Consider the following 19,334-nt stretch of genomic DNA (forward strand, 5'->3'; position numbering starts at 1 on the left):
GCTAAACTTTTCGATCATGTCATGAATAGTGAGGACCTCAGGCATTGTGCATCTATTTACAATCACTGGATGTACACAACTATTCACTTCGGTCACTTCCACTATTCACAGGCCACTGTTTATTCTCATTGTTTAATACTTTCCATATCTGTTAAATTTTCGTCTGCGCGTCAGATATTCAGACTTCCTGCAAACAAAACAATTTAAGGAGACTTCCTTCCATATCTGTCAATTTTCTGTCTGTGCGTCAGATATCCAGATTTAAGACCTTACTGCAAACAAAACAATTTAGGTCTTACATGGATGCACATGTATTTATCCCAATCCACATACATTGAAGTGGGTTGGATAGAAATTAAACTAAGTTTCACTCCAATCCACTTGGATAGATACATATGCATCCAAACAAAGCCTTAAAGGAGCGAACAAGGTATTCCCATGGAAACACCTGGGTAAGAATGTGAGATGTTGGCACACCCGCCGACGGTCCAAAACATCAGCACTCAAGAATAAATCAAAAACAATCATGTGGAGTTTGGGCACTGCTGACTTTGGAGGAAGGAACATCCATTTTTCTAGCACATTATGGCAACAAATATCATAATTGGATTATTTTATTTCAGGATGAAATAATCCAATACAGATCAACAGGATCTTGTTTCATAAGATATAAGGGGGGAAAAAGAACAAAAAAAAAGTAGCATATAGCATGCACTTCAAAATAGACAGCGCGGTAGAACAAGCTTCGTGCCCCGTTCCATGCCTACAACGGATGTGGGCGTCAAGCACCGTGGGTCATTATTCATCCTTATTATTGTAGCATCCGAAGAAACTACGCTTGATGTTGAATCACGTCCCCCTGGTTCACGCAACAGGGCTAGCTTTGATGTCCCATATCTCCTTGGCATACTGGGCGATGGTGCGATCGCTGCTGAATTTGCCACTCCCAGCTGTGTTCAAGATGGACATCTTGATCCACTTCTTATCCCTGTCATGTAACCAAGCATTCAGTTTTAGATATCAAACTAGGCAGAGGGAAAAGGAGAATATCTCGCTTGTGTCGGCGATATGATCACTATATGTGGAAAAAAAGAAATAGAAACAGCAAGACTGCTGCATGTAACGGTGACTAGTATGAATATAACACAGTAACTAATATGAAGGCACAAGTAATGGTGACTGCAGGACCATGGTTGTTCATGAGCTTGCAGGTGAGCTTAATGAGAAAGTAATATTGTTAGTGTTCTTACTTGTAGGCTGCGTCCACCCGGTCCTGTGCATCAATGTAGCTTGGGAAGTCATAGCCAACAAGGAAATAATCACCACGCCCAAATCCAGAATTCCCTTCAAGGGAATCCAAGAGAGGTTCATAGTCATAGCTGCCAAAAGCGCCACTCCTTATAAGCTGCTTGGCTTCTTCAAAACGTGGGTCTGGTTTGAACTGTCATATTGTAAGAAATAAGTCAATAATAGCCCATCTACTTATAAGCCAATAATAGTCCATCTACTTATTATAAAAAGTTTAACAGTGAAGTTTAGTTGTAGCTATCTTACCAGGCCATTTTCTCTGTCCTTCCTCAGCCCAGCAATCTGATCAGCTTTGGCACCGAAAAGGAAGAAATTATCTTCTCCTACCTCCTCTCTTATTTCAACATTAGCTCCATCAAGGGTGCCAATGATAACGCAACCATTCAGAGAGAATTTCATGTTGCTTGTTCCACTTGCTTCCATACCAGCAGTACTAATATGCTGTGACAATTCGCTACCAGGAATAAGCACTTCAGCAACTGATACATTGTAATTCGGGATAAAGACAACCTGGCAGGAAAAGGAGAAGAGCACTTTAAATAAATGATATGGACCATCATGTATGTAGTAGTATAGAAAAAGGGTTACTCTTTTTGATGGATCACAAATACAAATTGATGTTTCTGAAGGGTTCTAAGAACAATCTGCCACAATATCTGATAATACACTGAAAAGTTCATACCTTCAGATATTTGTTAACTTCAGGATCATTGTTCACAACAGCACCAACATCATTTACCAATTTCACTATTCTTTTGGCATTAGTGTATGTTGCAAACGCTTTCCCTCCTAGCATGACAGTGCGTGGTGTAACCTTCTGCCTCTCTTCTGCACTCATTTCCTACAAGATTCATAGGCCTATTCAAAACTAGAACAGGGTATATCGAAACATATGCATCTAAAGAATTTAGCTCAATATGGTAAAACCAAAATGGTACAAGCACCACTTCAAGAAAGAATGCAGGCAACTCAAAGAAACCTACCTTTAATTTTTTGTATCTGTAAACAGCTCCCAATATGTTTAGGAGCTGTCTCTTGTACTCATGTATGCGCTTAATCTGTATATCGAAAAGGCTAGTTGGATCAATCGTAACACCTGTCACATCCAACACATGTTTGGCTAGGCGCTTCTTGCAAGATAACTTGGCTGCTGCCCACTCAGCATGAAGCTTTTCATCATCTGCAAACTGTTGAAGGTTTTCAGTTATACTGTGATGATAGAGCAATGACAAGCAGATGCAAGGTTAGAAGCATTCGCACATACTTTGCGAAGTCCAGTAAGCAGATCAAGATTACTTGTCCACTGATCTGACTTTAGCCATTTTGTGACTATTTCACTCAACTCAGGGTTACAAAACCGGAGCCATCTTCGAGGCGTGATTCCATTAGTTTTGTTCTGGAATTTGGTAGGCCATATAGAGACATAATCTGCAAATAGTTCTTGCTTCAAAATGTTGCTATGCAACTCAGCCACTCCATTCACCTGTCAGAAAAAAAATGAATACGTTTCAGGACAATAAATAGAGCAGTAGAAAATGGAGAATCCGGAACTACTTGGAGCACATTGACGTAACAATTTATGAATTTTCACATCTTAAATGAATTATAAGTTTTTAACATGAAGAGGAGGGCAGCAAATCCAATATAGCAGACAGCTTATCTTAGTACTTCATATTGGTCATAGTGACATAAACAGCTATAAAACATGATCATGGAATCAATCTGGCTGTATTTACCGTATGAGAAGACACCACACACAAATTTGCCATGCGCACAACTGGCTTCTGGGGATTCAAGCTATCTAAAACTTTCATTGAATCGATCTTTCCCTCCATTTCCTTATGTTTGGAGATTACCAATTCTCTGAACTGCAAACCAGTGGCACAACTTGTGAGCTTGTGCAATGACTGCAGTGCATAGAAAAAGTAAATGTCGCATGAAAATTACCCGCTTGTCAATTTCCTCAATAATTTCCATGTGTCGTGGAAGTAATTTCCTCATCACAATTTGTGACCATTTTTCAAGAGCTTCAGGAAGAACTGTATGATTGGTGTAGGAAATTGTCCTGGATCACAGAAGATAATTTTGTAATTAGTTCAAGTAAGAACATCTCTAGAAGTTTGATGGAGCTTAAAATATTGGTCGAAAAAGATTTATAGGTCAATTATATAAATTGAAGCCCACCTATATGTTATGTCCCAAGCTTCATCCCAACCAAGTCCCTCCTCATCCATAAGTAACCTCATTAGCTCAGGGATGGCAAGAGTAGGGTGGGTGTCATTCAGTTGAACAGCAACTTTAGTAGGGAACTCACTCCACTTCCCTGAAACTCTGCCAGATTTCCTTTCTTTAAATCTGGCAATCATATCCTGGAAATAACCCATTTTCAGTTATGCTCATCGATAATCGTCACAGAGATATTTTTTAAGATATTGATAAATCTTTAACAAACTAGAACCATAAAGGCACACTGCAACTAAAAGAAAACATGATAAATGATCTAAATCTCATTATCCTAGTACAATTTGAAAACAGTTCATGTGGTGGTGCATATAGTAGAGGTAACATGATTGAGCCTGATATATTGATGGTTCAAACAATACAATAAAATTACAACATTGTGTTTCCAATTATCTCATAGATCATTGCCAAACATATAGAAAAGCACAAGGTGGGCATACATGCCTGGTTCCTTTTATTGGAACCTTGCTCAAGTGAAATGAATTGCTTAACTACCTGAAGTGATGCACTGCAAAGGAAAAACTGTTGCTTCAGCCTTAGAAGCTTTCCTTCTTCTGTAGCATCACCGGGATAAAGAACGGCACATATCTGCAATGTGATACTCAAAGACATAAGTCTCTTTTCTAGATAGAACTAGTACCATGAAGGAATAAGTTACAGGTTTCAGCATATCATCAGTCAATAAAAATATACCAATAATTAAAGGCATCGCTCTTTATTCAGTCTTTGGAAATGAATCTTATGAATAGCTGATAGTTTCACTTTAGAATGAAATATCACCTGTTGGGCCCTAGCATGAAGTTGGGCAGCTGACTCATATTGACCATCATTGAATTGAAATAAGTTGAAATCTTCAGCGGTAGCTTTTGCTTCCCAAAGACGAAGGCTGATTGCATTTTTTGTCTTGTATCCAGGGATTGGCACATCATATGCTAAAGCCTTCAGGACTTCTCCTCCGAGCCATTTCCGACTATCACACGATAAAGAAAGCAATCATATGATGAGTTACATCAAGGCCCTCAAATAACCACCCATAACATGAAATAAATAACAAAAGAAAAAAGAAAAGAAAAGTCAGGGAGAAGGATCTAAGAAGATCTAGGTAAGTTAAATGTATGGATTTATATTATTATTGAAGTATAAGCAAATCCACCAAGCCAAACTTAGTTTGTGGTTCAGACATTTAAAATTCATATTTGCGAAGCTTTTGGATTACACAAAAAATAAGGCATCCACATTACCTCATACTTGCAGTTTTTTTAGTTCTGGATGCTTGAGGGCAAAAAAGATATAAATGAATATTTCTTAGAACTAGGAGTTTAGAATGGTTAAACCAAGTTAACGAAGGAATGTGATTCCCTTTTTTATCTAGACTAGAAAGTATGAGAAGCCTTAAAAACTTCAAATTTAACTAAATGCAGTAAAAATAAATTTCGTCAAACAGAAAATGTGGGCTCCATATTATACTCACGAGCCATCAGGCAAAATCTCAACATGGCCGAAAAATCTGACAGGGAACACCACATCATGCCTGGGAATCTCCCAGGGGCTGAATTTCTGAAGAAGAAAAAAAGGAGTATTGGTTATAGAGGTCTAGGAAAAAAAAATCAAAAGAATCATATGTGCATTTGTGGTTCATACATCAAGCCAATCTTCTGCAATTTCTTCCTGACCCTCCTTGGCAATGTGTTGTTTGAACAGTCCATATCGGTAACGCAGGCCATAGCCCCAAGCAGGCAAATTCAATGTTGCCATTGAATCCAAAAAGCAAGATGCAAGCCTACCCAAGCCACCATTTCCTAGAGCTGCATCTTTTTCCTGAGAAAAATCAGTTTAATATTAATTTGCATCATAGGAAATTCATAAAATTCCAACTAGAAAGTAAAACTCAGATGCTATGAATCCGCACTTAAGTTCCTTGGCAACATTTAGGTTCATATATAAGTCAATTCTGCCAATCAAGCAGATAAAGAGAAAGCATGTCCTGTCTTGTTGATCCTGAAGCTTTTCAGTTTCAGATAAACAATTCATTCAGCTTAAAACTCATTTTTCAGGTTTTCTTCACTTATGGTATGGGTATCACATTTCTCATGGACTATTGGAAAGGTACAGAACAGATATTTCGTATTATTCCCTTTTCCTGATTCAGTAAACTAGGGAATCAAATCTAAGCTATCCAGAGTCCAGACATCTCGGATGTTTCTTAAACAAGTGAGATAAAAACCGTTAATGCCATTAGACAACGCAGTCAAACAAAGCGCCATCTCATTTAAATAATCAGTGTCAAGTACTACTATAAGATAGCCTTAACAAATCACACTCCAATTTATGGGTGGAGGTACTCTTAAGAGAGCTCACCTGTCCCGCGAGGGCCTCGAGCTCGTAGCCGAACTTCTTCACGGCCTCAGCATAGGCCCCGGTGATGCCGAGGTTGCCGACGGCGTTGGTGAGCGCGCGGCCCTGCAGGTACTCCATGGACAGGTAGTACGTCTGCTTCGGATCCGTCTTGTGGAAATGCAAGTACGTCTCGTTCCATCTCTGTACACGCGCGCGCGCGAGGGAAAAAAAGCACACGGATCACACCTCCGCCTCAGTGCGGTGCGGACAGCAGCGAGAAAGGCTAAGGACCGGCTTTTGCGCGCGCGCTCTCACCTGGATGAGGTGGTCGCGGACGCTCTCGGCGGTGGCGTAGAAGGCCTGCTCCGGCCCGAACGCGGTCGGCGAGAAGTGGGGGTTGTACTGCGCGTGGTAGGAGATGTTGCCGGCGATGTCCGCGGGCTTCTCGGCCGACGGGCTCGCCGCCGGCTTCACCTTCTCGGCCGCGCCGCACTTGATCTCCGGCATGGCGGGCACCAGGCAGGCAAGCGGTGGGGAATTGCTGCGATCAGCTGGCGTCCGAGGAGGAGGCGATAAGGCTTCTCCGGGGCTCGGGCAAGCACCAAGTGGGAGGGAGGGATGGATGGATGGAATGGGAGCGAGCGAGGAGCTCTGGAACCCCGGGGAACCTTTTTCTAGGTGGCGGGAGGGGTCTCACGTGAGGAGGGCGATGGATCCGATAAATTGGGCGAGACCATGAATATTTTTGGGAAAACTCAGAAGCGGAGATATTTTAGTTCGTGGAGGAAAGGGACAAAGGCAGGAGAAGATGAAGGAGTGCCTCTGATCGTTTCTCCTCCTCTTTTGCTCGACAAGTGTATTTTTGGCCTGTTAGCCCATGCTATTCAGCCGACTTTAATCCATATCAATCAACTGTGAAACGATATTTTTTTCTCACAACAAACCAGCCGTACAAATTAGCAGAAGCCAATTTAATACCAGCCGAACAGAGCCCGCGATAGAATTCTATGAATTGCCAGCTTGGATTTTTCATTGCAGAAGCTGAACGAAATTGTGTCATGGTTCTTCTTCTTTTATTCTTTTACTTCAACAACAAAACAATGTTATCGACTCATCGTCCAAGGCTCCAAGCGCAATAAAAGATCGATGACGGCCTTATTTTTTTTATTTCTGAAATAAATTTGCCGCAGCCTATGAGTATTCAGGAAGAACAAGTGGGAGGGGGGCAACCCTGCAGCGACAGAGGAGCACACGTGGGGACGAGTCCGCAAGGCGCGAGCGAAGCGGGTGAATCGGGTCTGCACTCTGATCATGGTTCCGGCAAGGCAAAATTTTCCAGATCGGGCAGACGCGGCGCTTTGGCCCTGTCCATCGGCTTTCCTATTTGAGAATGATATCCTCTGCCCTTGGGCACCGTGCACGCCCAGATGAGATTGTCCCCGGTTTTATCACCATACCTGGTGGGTGGCATGATGCGAGATCTGAAATTCTGAAATCCATGCTGGAATTGGCTTCGTTGATTCGTTCGGCCTCATCAGTAGTCACCCCATGCCGCTCTATTTGTACCAATACCAATGCATCGTCCACCTCGTGCCAATCTACAACACGACACTGCTGGTCTCCAAACCAATTTGCTCTCAGCCTAGGCCTACTCTCAGGATGATGTGATTGATCCGTTGCAAGTTTGCAGTCAATATCGCGGATGCGCTAAAATTGTTCATGTGGCGTTGCTAGATCCGAATGCCCCTTAAAATATCCTAGGCACTTTTTTGGTTCTGAAGGTGATGCTGATGCGTCCGCAAGACGGCGACCCTTTGCTTTGCGGTCCAGACCATGAGGCCACTCGTGTCGTATTCCGTCCCCGATCCTGAATCGAGCCAGGGAACTGGGGACTTGCAATTAGTGCATCATGCATGGTGTCACGTCTTAGTCGTCTACTCCTAGTTTCGGCGCAGGGTTCTTTGCTAGCCGTTCACGGAGCTCTCACACAGATGGTGACGTATGGCACGACAAAGTGCCTTGATCCTTTGTGGCTCTACTCTCTAGCTCCTTCGTCTAGGGCCTCCCAAACGGTCCTGCTTAGATCGGTCACTCACTCATCGCAAGAGTCAGAATCCTCGGATACAAACGGATTAGAGGCAAGTCAAAAATCAGCTTAGTCAACTTCTAAATCGCCGTCGTCTAGAAGCACGTTCGCACATCAGCTTATGTCTCCATTGTAAATGCAATATGCAAGACACGTTGATGGAGAAGTTTCATCAAAAGCACGACAAATACACAAGACACGTTATTTGGCATGGATCCCATCAGGATGTGCATGCGGCTATAGGCTGCTCTAGTCGGTCTTACCGCTCTAGAGCTTTGTCGTTGTTGAACCAATAGCCATCAGTAATACCGAAGAACGAGAAGTAATAACAGATTAGAAGAGAGTGTAAAATGAGCTAGATTGGTTTTTCTTTGATCGTGTGTTGGACACCGCAATTGGCTTTGATCCTCTTGTTTTATATAGATGACTGGTTTTATACTAGTAGAAACACATTCTACACATAATTGTATAAGTTTTTTATGGGACCGAACAAGTTTATATATAGATTGACTTAAAACTCTTTCGAACACGAAGAAACGACTTGGCCAGTGGCCACAGAAGCCTCCAGGAAAAATTTGGCCTGGACCGGTTTGGATACTAACGTGAACCGGTGTCGACATTTTGCAACAGGAATACCCACAAGTCGACTAATAAATTTAGTGTCACGTTAGGCTTTGTATGGCTAGCACTTAGAATAGGACTTATACTGGTTTAGACAATTTGTCATAACATCCAATTTAGGTGGTGCTCAATCGTACCCTACATTAAATTTATAAAAACATTATCAATATTTGTACATCAAATAAGTTTATATAAAAATATAATCTATGGTTTTATCTAATGATACTTGTTACACATTATAAATATTAATATATGTTTTTTATATATCTATAAAACTGGATTAATATCGATTCTCTCCTTTCGTATTAAACAAACATTTTAGAATTTATCACAGAAATCAACATTAAAGCTAAAAAAGCACAATGTCTCTTAAAGAGCGATGTATTATGAAAAGCGAAATAAGAGAAATGTGTATTGAAAAAATATACATTAAAAAACGACAGGACCAAATAATTAGAACAAGATTTAAATACTATAAGATCGTTTATTTCGAAACGGAGGGACTACGTAAAAGAAGACATTTCTTTTTGATGGAGGGAGCGTAGCACTCCACATCCACAGCTCCACTAATTTCAAATCTACGTCGTGTTCCCCAACATCGTGCAGCAGATCATCTCAAGTCCTCGAACCTTTCCTGCCTCAGACTCGTAACCGACGGCGCTGCGTACGTCGAGCCATCGTGCCGCCTCGCTCCTGCGCTCGCGGCCGCCGCGCGCTGCTGCTCCTGCTGCAAGTCGCGTCTCACGGACCAGAGCAACTCGGCGCAGCGCCGCATTGCTGGCCGTGCGGCGCGATCCGGAGCCGTGCACTCGGCCGCCAGCGCCATGACCTTCTCCACCGCTGCCACGACAGCGCTGGTCCGCCGCATCCGGGGGTCCATCACCACCACTGCGAAGCCCTCTCTGCACTTGCGCAGCGCCTGCACGAGCACGGTAATTTCGTCAAACACCTCACGTGCGGTACATTTCAGTATCAGAAGCGCTGGTTTTGTTTGGGTGTGCTTGCTTTACCCATTCGGTGGTGAGGCGTTGGTGGCGCCCGCGCCCGCGCCCGCGGCCACGCTCGATAGGGCGTCGGCCGGTGATGAGCTCGACGAGAAGGACGCCGAAGGAGTAGACGTCGCTGCGGTCGGTGAGCTGGCTTGTGCGGAGGTACTCAGGGTCCACGTATCCGGCCGTCCCCTTTACCAGCGTTGACACGTGGGTCGCTTCAGGGTTTTCAGGGGCTAGGCGTGCGAAGCCAAAATCGGCAACCTTTGCTCGTAGTTGCTCTGTTAGGAGAATGTTGGACGACTTGATGTCACGGTGGATGATCGGGTGATCTGCTTCCCATTGTAGGAAAATATTTGTCAGACATAAGGATGCTGAAGGTTTGGTATCCGCGGTAGATGTCAATACATAGATATTTTGGGTGGCTATCATACAAAATTCTGATCATGGATGTTCTGAGATGGTGAATTTTCATGCTGACTGTATCATCTAGGGATCTGCTGTGTGGTGTATTAACATTCAGGACCATGATCAAATATGCACTTGTGGGATTATGCCAAATATGACTATCTTATGCATCTATGTTTGGGGGCTGACTCAAATTTTCATATAGAAATGGAGTGTGGGTACCTGTATAACCATGTAAGTAGGCAATGGCATGAACTATGTCAACAGCGATGTTGAGACGCTGTGCAAATTCCAATGGTTCCCCTTTTGACCCTGCATAGTGGAAAAGTTCATTAAGTTCCCTTTAATCCAATGGAAAATGAAGATTTATAGCATTACATTCTACAACATAATTTGATTCCAAAAATCAAGATTGGAACTGGGAACATAAATGAAACATGGTTCAAACACGCAAAAAAGAAAACCATAGGCTTAAGCTGAATAGCATGCACATGTTTTTACATCTCTTTCAGTAGATTGACATTTAGGATATCACAGGTGACTTGTCATATTTATAAACAATACTTCAATGCATTTAACTTCATCCAGTTATACTATCTTGGTGAGTGGTGACTTACAAAATTCGTGGATTCTATAACTTTTACCATCTTGACAATATTGCTACACTACCACAAGAAATGAAGTAGTATGTGTTTAAGCTTGTCCGTTGCACATGTTTGACTTACCATCCAAGTGTTGACGGAGTGTTCCATTACTGATGTACTCAACCAGAATTAGGCGTTCATCCTCGTATTCCACGTACCCAAGAAACTTTACCAAGTTCAAATGCTCGACCTTGGACAGCATCTGGATTTCACTTCTGAACTCTGCAGATAGATGCCCACCATGCATCTGCCAAATCCAGATGTTGCATGAAAACTTTTTCTTGATTTGATTGCTGCAAGTAACTCGGTGTAGTAAATATGTACAGCATTTCTTCTGTTGAAGGAATATTCACCTACAAACCTTAGTAGCCCTCTTTACAGCTATGATGGATCCATCCCTGAGCTTCGCTTTATACACAGTGCCAAAATTACCTAACCCAATTTTGTTTTGTTCACTAAAGTTTGAAGTAGCCTGGCAAATTTCCTGAAACGAGAACTGTTCTTGCCAGGACTTTGTTTGGCTGCTATCACCTCTCTGCCTGGATATATTCTGTATATTATTGCTTGTGCTACTTGTCGATGAAATTCTGGAGACTGCAGGAAACAATCGGAAACCATCTTAATTGGACTCAACTTTGATTTAATAGTTGAGCAGTTTGATTAAGAACACATCCTCACGAAGTATATTCATCATTTAGCAGCTATGTATGTCTTGTTTTGGACCAGATTATGGGTGGTGTTGAGTTTTGCAACTTGAACGCAAAGCTTCATGATTGACCAAAAGCATGTCATTAGAAATGTCAGTTGAAGAGCAATGCTAACTTGGACGAGTTTGAATTCTGATTAGCTTATTAGGTGAAAACTGGAAACAGGAAGTGGCAATGAAAACTCAAATTGTAGATCGGGAGTATCGGGAGTCTGAGTAAGCTCAAATTTACTTTGACCAAACATCATGCTGTATGATATTTGTAACCCATAAGTTGAAGGTCGATTAGTATGGACTCCTTATCGGTTATTGCTGATTTGTGCCACAATTTTGCATTACCAGGGGGGGCGGGGAGAGCTTCCCCACCAAATTTTCATTCACAAAAACTCCAGCTAGCCGGAAGGAGTAGCAGAATTACAGGCAAGAAGGTTGTTACGCCAGTCATTTAGACTGTTTACAAGTTGCTCGACCCGTAAGCGTTTGCATTACCATGATTAAAATCGTTTCTGCTATAGAATCTTAAAAGACCTGATTGGCCTCATTTGACGAGGTAAATATTTGTGTCTCGTTTCTAATGCAATTCGTTTCAGGACTAGCTAGTAGTAATAGTAACTAAGATAGTTACACAGGCAGCATCTCAGCTTCTACATGACAGATGAATGAAGAAAGGAAGGTGAGCTTACTGGGACTAGCAGACACATCCTGGCGCTCGATTGGAGGATTCTCATGGGCTTCCTTGATTTCAGATCGAGGAGTGAAGCAGTTTGCCCATGACCCGAAAAGTGCAGCAACTCTTTCCCGGAATGATATTGAGCTCCTGGCCTTCGTGTTGACTATACGGGAACGAGGTGTATAGGTAGAAGCCCAAGAGAACCCAGGATCTGACTGAAACTCACTGTTGAAGCCAGAGAAACCTCCACGGCCGGTTGTGGATGTCCGGTTGCGAGCTGCCTGCATGGCTGATGGGATGCGAAGATGGGACGAACAGCTGCTCGCGCATAATCAGGTACACGTTCTTCTGATTCTTAGCTTTTGTAGACTCGGAGGCGATGGAGGATGGACTGATTCAAATTTGACTGGGTGCATACATCTTTATTATCATAAAAAGGTGGTTGAAATGGGTTTTCAGGCCAAGCCAGTGGGGTTAGGAGTTATGACTTAGGAGTAAATGTACGTATGACAACTACTGTTTACAATAATTTAATTGGCGGAGGATGTCCCTGTAGGTATGTTTACAATTCCACTGCCAGAGACGAAATGGACCATGGCATCGTCCTTTGGCCTGTCCTCTGAAGCGTTCTCTTCTTTATCGGATGTCTCCGAAGAGACGCGTTCTCTTCCTTATGTCAGACTGTTGAGTGTTGAGGTCAAGGGTAGGGATGCAAGTCTCTCGGGTTATTGGTCCTTCCGGAACTTGATAAAATGAACTTGAATGGTTCCGGAACTTGATAAAATAAACTACAGTGGCATGCCACCTGATTAATTTAGCATTTAGGTGGAGAAAAGAACTAAGTTAGCTGATCATAGAACACCATTGGGTATCCCCTTACATCCTTACTAGTAGCCCTCCAAGAATATTTCCTTCTAAATCCCGAATCTCTACAGACATCGATGTATGGTATTCTCAATACTGAATAGCATTGCATCTGAAGTTTTCCACTTTTTTCATCAATGTAAAGACCCTTCTATGCTCCCCATCAAAGATTTCCCTGTTTGCTGCATTCATTATATACTTAAAAGAAGGGAAATTGACAGTAAAAAAGTCACATGTTATAAGAATTTTAAAAGGCCACAACTTTCCGTAGCATTTACACCCAAATTCCCCATGTTTTTCAAACCCATTCTCCCTTAATGGTTGGGATTCCCATTTTCTGACTAGGCTGCAAATCAGTTTCAGTTCTCTACTACTTTCGGCGCCATTAATGGTTGACATCCTGTCCTGTTATTTATTCTATGTAACATCATTAGGGATATCCCTCCAAGAAAATCTAAAACGACCTATAAAGACGGTTCCATGTGTTTATCCATCGCTGATATTCGACTTCCAAGCGTGCTTTAAAAGGTTGAAACCCAATACTGTACAGTCGTAACTAAAGTTCTTCATCTTCAGGTGCAAATAACTTTCTGATTTTTTCAAAAAAAAATAACTTTCTGATGGTTGGCGGTAAAACACTGTCCTGAATCAGCATTCTGTGTTTTAAGGATAGAAAACCGCAGAGTTCCTCTGAGTTGCTAGCCAGTGCCATCAAAATCAACACGCTCTCCAGTAGCAAAGATATCCCAGAAAAGAGCACTGCTGAAGTATAAAAGCGACGTCAATATCAAAAATCCATGGAAAGAACCCATCCGATCAACAAAAAATCCTGCTCCAATAGTTCCTAGAATGGCAGCAAATGTCCCAGCTGTATTTGACATTCCTGTCACAGCACAATTGTAGACTAAAGTTAGTTAATGCAACAAAATGGAAATCTACAGTTAACACAAGGAACATATTTACTATTTAGTACCGTGTAGGACTCCAGCATATTGTGGGGCGATCTCCTGATATGTTTTAAAAATGATATATATCAGATGGGAAAAAGAGGATCCAAATTGCGAAGAATGAGTGTCTGTTCCATCACTGAACTAAAGTACCTGTAGATTTACTAAGAAACCTGATTGGCCAAAGGATTTCAAACCAACAGCAATTGTAAGCCAGGCTGAAGCAATGATTGGACTCTTTGCTGCATTCAGACAGAGCAAAGCAATACCTGGCCCCAGAAAGCCAATTGACTGCAGAATGAAAAGTCAATAGTCAGGAAAAAAGTTAATGCAACAGGAAGTGTACACTTGAAAGTTGAAATGGCAAAACCAAAAAGAAGCCAATATTGATGAAAATAAACTGCAACAGGAAGTGTACACTTAACATGTTTGGTTTTTGTATCTTATGATTAATAGATCGCAGCATATCAGGAAGCATGTGACTTTTGGTAAGAGTGTGGAGAGGTGCAAAAGATCATTTTATGAATAAAAGAAATGAAAACTTTCCTGACTGTTATGCTACTATTTTTTTTTTTTTGAAGCAACATACCTGCATTATCTTCTGTGTTAAAGTAATGTTTGTACCATTTCTAATAAGCATGTCCGATACAACACCAGCCACGTAGCCTAAAACTGCCATCATCACCCAAGGGAGTGCACTGAACCAAGCAGCTTCTCTCAGATTGACATGATATATCTGATCACCACAAAAGCAATATCAAGTTGAATACTGGGAAAAGTAATTTATATATTCAAAGAACATTGAAGCAGAGTGAAGGCTTACTGTTTTGAAATAGACTGGCATCCATGAAAGGATAACAAAATAACCCTGAAAAAAATCATGAGACAAAAAAGATTATTCCCTAAAATGTGTCTTTCTGTGGCACAATCTTACAAAGAATTGATGAAAAATTAGTTGTTAAGTTACCCAGCTATGCATGGCGTTTGCACAAATCAAAGCCCATGTTGACCATTTGGAAAGCAGTTTACTGAAAGGGGGAACCTTTTTTGTTTTTTCACTTCCAATTTGAGGTTTCACCAATTTCTGGCCTTTGGTTCATATGCTGATATCTGTGCATGTTCACCTGGTGTGCCAGATATAGCCGGTATCCACACCAACACCCAGAGAAATCCGAATAATCCAAATATCACAAAAGGTCCAAAGATTCCAGTTCGTGACATGATAATTGGGGAAAGAAGTAACCCAATGGCATTGCCAAGCTGAAAGCCAGCCATTGCAATACCCACAGCACTAGATCTCTCTGTGCGAGGAAACCACCTGTAATAAAAGGGCCAATACAAACACTTACATAAATCTCAGCAGAAATCCCCACAGCCAAACAACAATACGTTTTTGTGGGGAAAAAGTTGGAGATGAAGTAATCAAAAGGAATAATGTTACAAAGGTAGATACCTCAACACCATGTTGTTCATGCTTGGGAGTGCCACTCCTTCTGCAAGACCCAGCAGGATTCTGGTAAAGAGAAACAACCAGAGATAGATCGACCAGCTGCCCAAGGAGACAGGAATGTAGCCAAGGACCATAAGGCTACACCGTAAGCCATGACTCGCTTTCCACCATAGTAGTCAACAAGCGCTCCCCCAATTATTGGCGACATCAGATATCCCCAAAGAAAGGATCACTGTTTGCAGTGCCAACAACACAATGGCATCAGGATATTCATCAAACAAGATGGGCAAACTCATGCCCTTGCTTTCTTATGTGTAATCTTTCGTAATTTACTTCACTACAGCAGCCTGAGTAAGAAATAAGCAGGAAATATGAGTGCTAGACAGCTTTCTAGTGAAAATTCAAACCTTGTCGACTATAGTATTTTGCTATGTTTGTAGAGCAAATGAACTAAATATGGCATTGCAGACATGTCATTTCGAGACTCGAGCCATGTAAGAACGCTTTCACTTAAAATTAATCAATTATTCGAACACCACATCATTAAAACGTTGATTACTGCAACTAAGCACTCTGAAAACCAGAAACTTCAATTAGAATGGCTAGTCAGTAGCCCCTAGCGCAGACGAAGCAAACAAAATTGTGCAGAATAACAGAAAACTGGGAACCTACACGACGCCGGCGAATGACGGGGTCCACCCGTACGCCTGCGAGAGAGGGACGATGGTGACGGACATGACGACGCGGTCGGCGTTGCAGAGCGCCAGGGCTAGCCCCAGCATTGCCGCCACCTTCACCCTCTCCGACGTCACGAACTCCGCCACCGCAGCTGCCTGAGCCTCGCCTCTTGCGGCCGCCGAAACCCCTGGAGGTGTTGGAGTACGAGGGGGCCAGGCTGGAGCCCGGAACAGCTGGGGAGAAGGCACGAAGCGGCCATGGAGGCGGTGGGGCCACCATGGAGGCAGAGGCAACACTCCGGCGTGCGCGTGGGCGGGAGGCGGGCACCGGCTGCGGTGGCTGGAGAGGACGTGAGGCAGCGGAGGCAGCCGGGCCAAGGGGAGCAGTTGGCCGGGAGGCGTCATGGTTTCTCTTCGTCGCGGAGTCACGGGGCAAAGGGGGAGCCGCGGAGTGGAAGTGATCCTGGCATCCTGCTGAAGTGGGTTGGTGGGAGTGACGTGTCAGGTGCGCGGGCCTTGGTGACTTCTATACCCCGGCTGAAATAAAAGGCCTCTAGGATTACTGGATTAGGGCCCATGAAACTTTAATCTTTTCTTCTCATTTCCGTTGGTTTACTTTTTATTTCTACTAACCCGTGCATTGCAACGGGGTCCAAAATGTATTGGATTAAGATATCATATCATTATTGGACGAGAATGAGTTATAGTACGGGTCATGAGTTCAGTCAAAAATTAAATTAACTTAGTGGTAAAAATCTTTGTTTCTTAAGGAGTCAAATATTAAAATAGTTGTGGTCTCTTATTTACTGTTTGTTTTTACTGTTATTATATTTATTAGAACCCAAAAAATCAGGTGGAGAAAACCACAAAAAATAATGAAAACAAAATCAGAACAAAGAGAACAAAGAACAGAAAAGAAATGAAACAAAGATCGTCTTTCCTCTTTATTAGATTTCTATTCTTATATTTTTTGTATTTGGATTAAGATTCCTATTTCGGTTACTCGGAGTTGGAGAGATCTAATTGGATTAAGATTCATAGCTGTCCATATTATTATGTCTTTCCTATTTGAATTAAGATTCCTATTCACCTAAAATCGGAGAGATCTAATTGGATTTGGATTCCTAGTTATATAAAGAGAAGGGCTATATGTGGTTTTCCACGTTCACAAAGTTAGTTAAGGGATAGCCGGACCAAAAAATAGGTGGAGAGAAATTTTATCTCTTTAATATTAGATATAGATATAGATTGCAAACATAGATAAGAGTTCCTTACATATATCTATACCTACCCATTTTTTTTGGTATGCCCTCTGACTAACTCCGTGAATATTGAAACTATTTCTTTTCGTCTCTCTACAACTCTCCTATTAAGTATATATAATAACATGTGTAGGCCTTTTTAAGTAATCTGGACAGGTACAATCCAAATCCTAATCAAATAGGCAAAATTTCTGCCGCTAATTTTTTCTGCCTAATTCGTTTCCGCGTTCCTGCTTTTTTCTGTTTTGCACGTCCGCTGGTGTTCATGTTCCTGATTCTTTTTTCCTTTGTTTTCCGTGTCCTCCTCGGTCTTAACTTGTTCCCTTTTTTTCCCATTTTGTTCGGCTGGTTTTTTTTTTGCCCCATAACGTTTCGGTATTTTGTTGTTTCGATTAGTTTTCTGGTTTTGATTTTTAGCTCGTTTTTCTATCCTTTCTTTTGGGCCGATGCTTTTTTTTTATTTTCTAATAAACGTCGAGAACAAATATAAATACAGTACATCAATATAATGATATAGTTTTGATTAGAAGAAAGACTTATTTTGTTAAAATCAGCCAATGGTTCAACAAATGAATCCGTGAATTAAAATATTAAGCGGTTCATTCATAATTTTGTCGAAATAAATCTGTCTCTACAATCCCTATCGAGGGTTGCTATGTAAAAAAATTGAGAGGTCTCTCGTTATAATCATCGACGAATAAATGAATTCTCGGCACATGAGCAACTAACATCTTACTGACTTTAAATAGATATTTGCATTACATATTTTATGGGTTCTCAGAGATAACCAGGAGCTTCATATTTAAGTATAGCAACACTGGATAATATAAAAAATGAATTTATTATATATTTATGTTTAAATGTTTTGCGACGAGAGAAAAAATTTTGTGAAGGTTGTATTTTAATTTGACACGGGGTTAATAAAATATTATCATATTATTGCCAACATTAACTTATGGATGTCGGTCATCACAAATAAATTGTAGATTTGAAATCTTATAAAAAAAAGTATAAAACATAAATAGATATATATCATTTCTACGTTATTTTTTAGATTATTTTTTCTTTTCCAACGCAGCCTGCCCAATTAGGCCCACCATCGGAGGTTAGGAGCAGCCGATCACGTAGGCATGCAAGTATGCAACCATGATTTACAAAACAAAAATCAAATATTCCAAGCAATCTATATCTCTATATCACTGTTTTTTTTTCCAAAGCTTACTCTTTTGAACTTTTATTATTATGATTTTCCTATATGTTGAATATTGTTGTTTTCTATCGCTGCTTTTACCAAAGCCGACTCTTCTATTTTTTTACAGCTTCCCGATATGAATCTTTTGATTTTTTATGGTTTTCTTGAGACGACTCCATCTTGGCTATTTTTTTCCTCGCTCATCCATAATTTTGTCTATTTTTTATGTTTATTAATTATTATATGGTCTTCAAAAAAGAAAGAAATCACAGAATTTAATATTTTACTCTACCAACACATACATAATATGAAAATTTAAGTTATGATATATTTATAGGTAATAAATATTTCCGTGCCTTATAATGGAGGGGGGAAATCTATCAAGATTAGTGTTAATATTAACATAGGGCAAGTTTGGTGCGACTCCTGCACTTGCTCCGTGTATGGCTTAGGCACCGAAGCGAGCGAAGCCGCACCAAACGAGATGGTACGGTGGAGCGTTTCTGCCCTCCTATACACGAAGCTAGAACCGTTTAGGTGCCCAGATCCAACGCTAAAAATGGCTATCGGTAGGCCTCCAGCTCTGGCAGGGAGCACTTGACATGGACATGCACCAAATGCACCATTATATTGTGGATGTCATAGTGATCCTAAAATAAATTATAATTTTTAAATTTTATAAAAATATTAAAAAACAAAATAGATATGTAACATTTCTATCCTAATTTTTTTATTAAAGTTTGGTAGTTTTTTCTTTCCGCTGCAACACACGGACATATTTGCTAGTTTTCATCTATTTTTCAAATCAAATCACACAATATAGACGCGCATATACATGTACACACTATCTCCTATGAATACACATATGCAGTAATCTCACTATCAGTGACCACGCCGTGTCGCCACCTATCACTGAAGGAATAGTGCCATTA

The 19,334-nt window shown here is 41.3% G+C and overlaps 2 protein-coding genes, 1 long non-coding RNA gene and 1 pseudogene across 4 annotated transcripts; 1 reads left to right on the forward strand and 3 right to left on the reverse strand.

The window, feature by feature from the left end:
• Window positions 1–287: 287 nt before the first annotated feature.
• LOC136450739 (alpha-glucan phosphorylase, H isozyme-like) lies at window positions 288–6,648 on the reverse strand. The gene is made up of 15 exons (XM_066451334.1): window positions 6,202–6,648; window positions 5,908–6,087; window positions 5,191–5,367; window positions 5,021–5,106; window positions 4,330–4,519; window positions 4,045–4,137; window positions 3,493–3,677; window positions 3,256–3,373; window positions 3,045–3,176; window positions 2,573–2,791; window positions 2,292–2,495; window positions 1,991–2,149; window positions 1,555–1,818; window positions 1,251–1,441; window positions 288–988 (listed from the first exon to the last, which is right to left on the reverse strand). The coding sequence occupies exons 1-15, from the start codon at window positions 6,391–6,393 to the stop codon at window positions 865–867; spliced, it is 2,514 nt and encodes an 837-aa protein (XP_066307431.1). The 5' UTR covers window positions 6,394–6,648; the 3' UTR covers window positions 288–864.
• Window positions 6,649–9,073: 2,425 nt separating this feature from the next.
• Window positions 9,074–12,297, reverse strand: LOC136450741 (calmodulin-binding receptor-like cytoplasmic kinase 2). Its single transcript, XM_066451335.1, has 6 exons — window positions 12,024–12,297; window positions 10,996–11,228; window positions 10,716–10,881; window positions 10,213–10,302; window positions 9,604–9,914; window positions 9,074–9,512 (listed from the first exon to the last, which is right to left on the reverse strand). The coding sequence occupies exons 1-6, from the start codon at window positions 12,295–12,297 to the stop codon at window positions 9,204–9,206; spliced, it is 1,383 nt and encodes a 460-aa protein (XP_066307432.1). The 3' UTR covers window positions 9,074–9,203.
• LOC136450743 (uncharacterized) lies at window positions 11,130–12,203 on the forward strand. 2 transcript variants are annotated; one of them, XR_010758411.1, is made up of 4 exons: window positions 11,130–11,591; window positions 11,683–11,812; window positions 11,931–12,013; window positions 12,087–12,203. It is a non-coding gene; the product is annotated as an uncharacterized lncRNA (long non-coding RNA). The 2 variants fall into 2 exon arrangements; XR_010758410.1 differs by having other exon boundaries at window positions 11,130–11,812.
• Window positions 12,298–13,572: 1,275 nt separating the features above from the next.
• LOC136450740 (probable anion transporter 3, chloroplastic) lies at window positions 13,573–16,396 on the reverse strand (annotated as a pseudogene).
• Window positions 16,397–19,334: the final 2,938 nt, after the last annotated feature.

This window comes from Miscanthus floridulus, chromosome 5, assembly GCF_019320115.1.
Source record: "Miscanthus floridulus cultivar M001 chromosome 5, ASM1932011v1, whole genome shotgun sequence".
Lineage (NCBI taxonomy): Eukaryota > Viridiplantae > Streptophyta > Magnoliopsida > Poales > Poaceae > Miscanthus > Miscanthus floridulus.

Coding starts and splice junctions, on each gene's coding strand:
- LOC136450739 (XM_066451334.1), bottom strand. CDS start 6,393: ATGCCGGAGATCAAGTGCGGCGCGGCCGAGAAGGTGAAGCCGGCGGCG. Junction 3,374..3,492: donor GCTTGGGACATAACATATAG/GTGGGCTTCAAT, acceptor TCTGTGATCCAG/GACAATTTCCTACACCAATC. Junction 3,177..3,255: donor TTGAGGAAATTGACAAGCGG/GTAATTTTCATG, acceptor ACTGGTTTGCAG/TTCAGAGAATTGGTAATCTC.
- LOC136450741 (XM_066451335.1), bottom strand. CDS start 12,297: ATGCAGGCAGCTCGCAACCGGACATCCACAACCGGCCGTGGAGGTTTC. Junction 10,303..10,715: donor ACTCCGTCAACACTTGGATG/GTAAGTCAAACA, acceptor TCCACTATGCAG/GGTCAAAAGGGGAACCATTG. Junction 9,915..10,212: donor CTACTTACATGGTTATACAG/GTACCCACACTC, acceptor AATGGGAAGCAG/ATCACCCGATCATCCACCGT.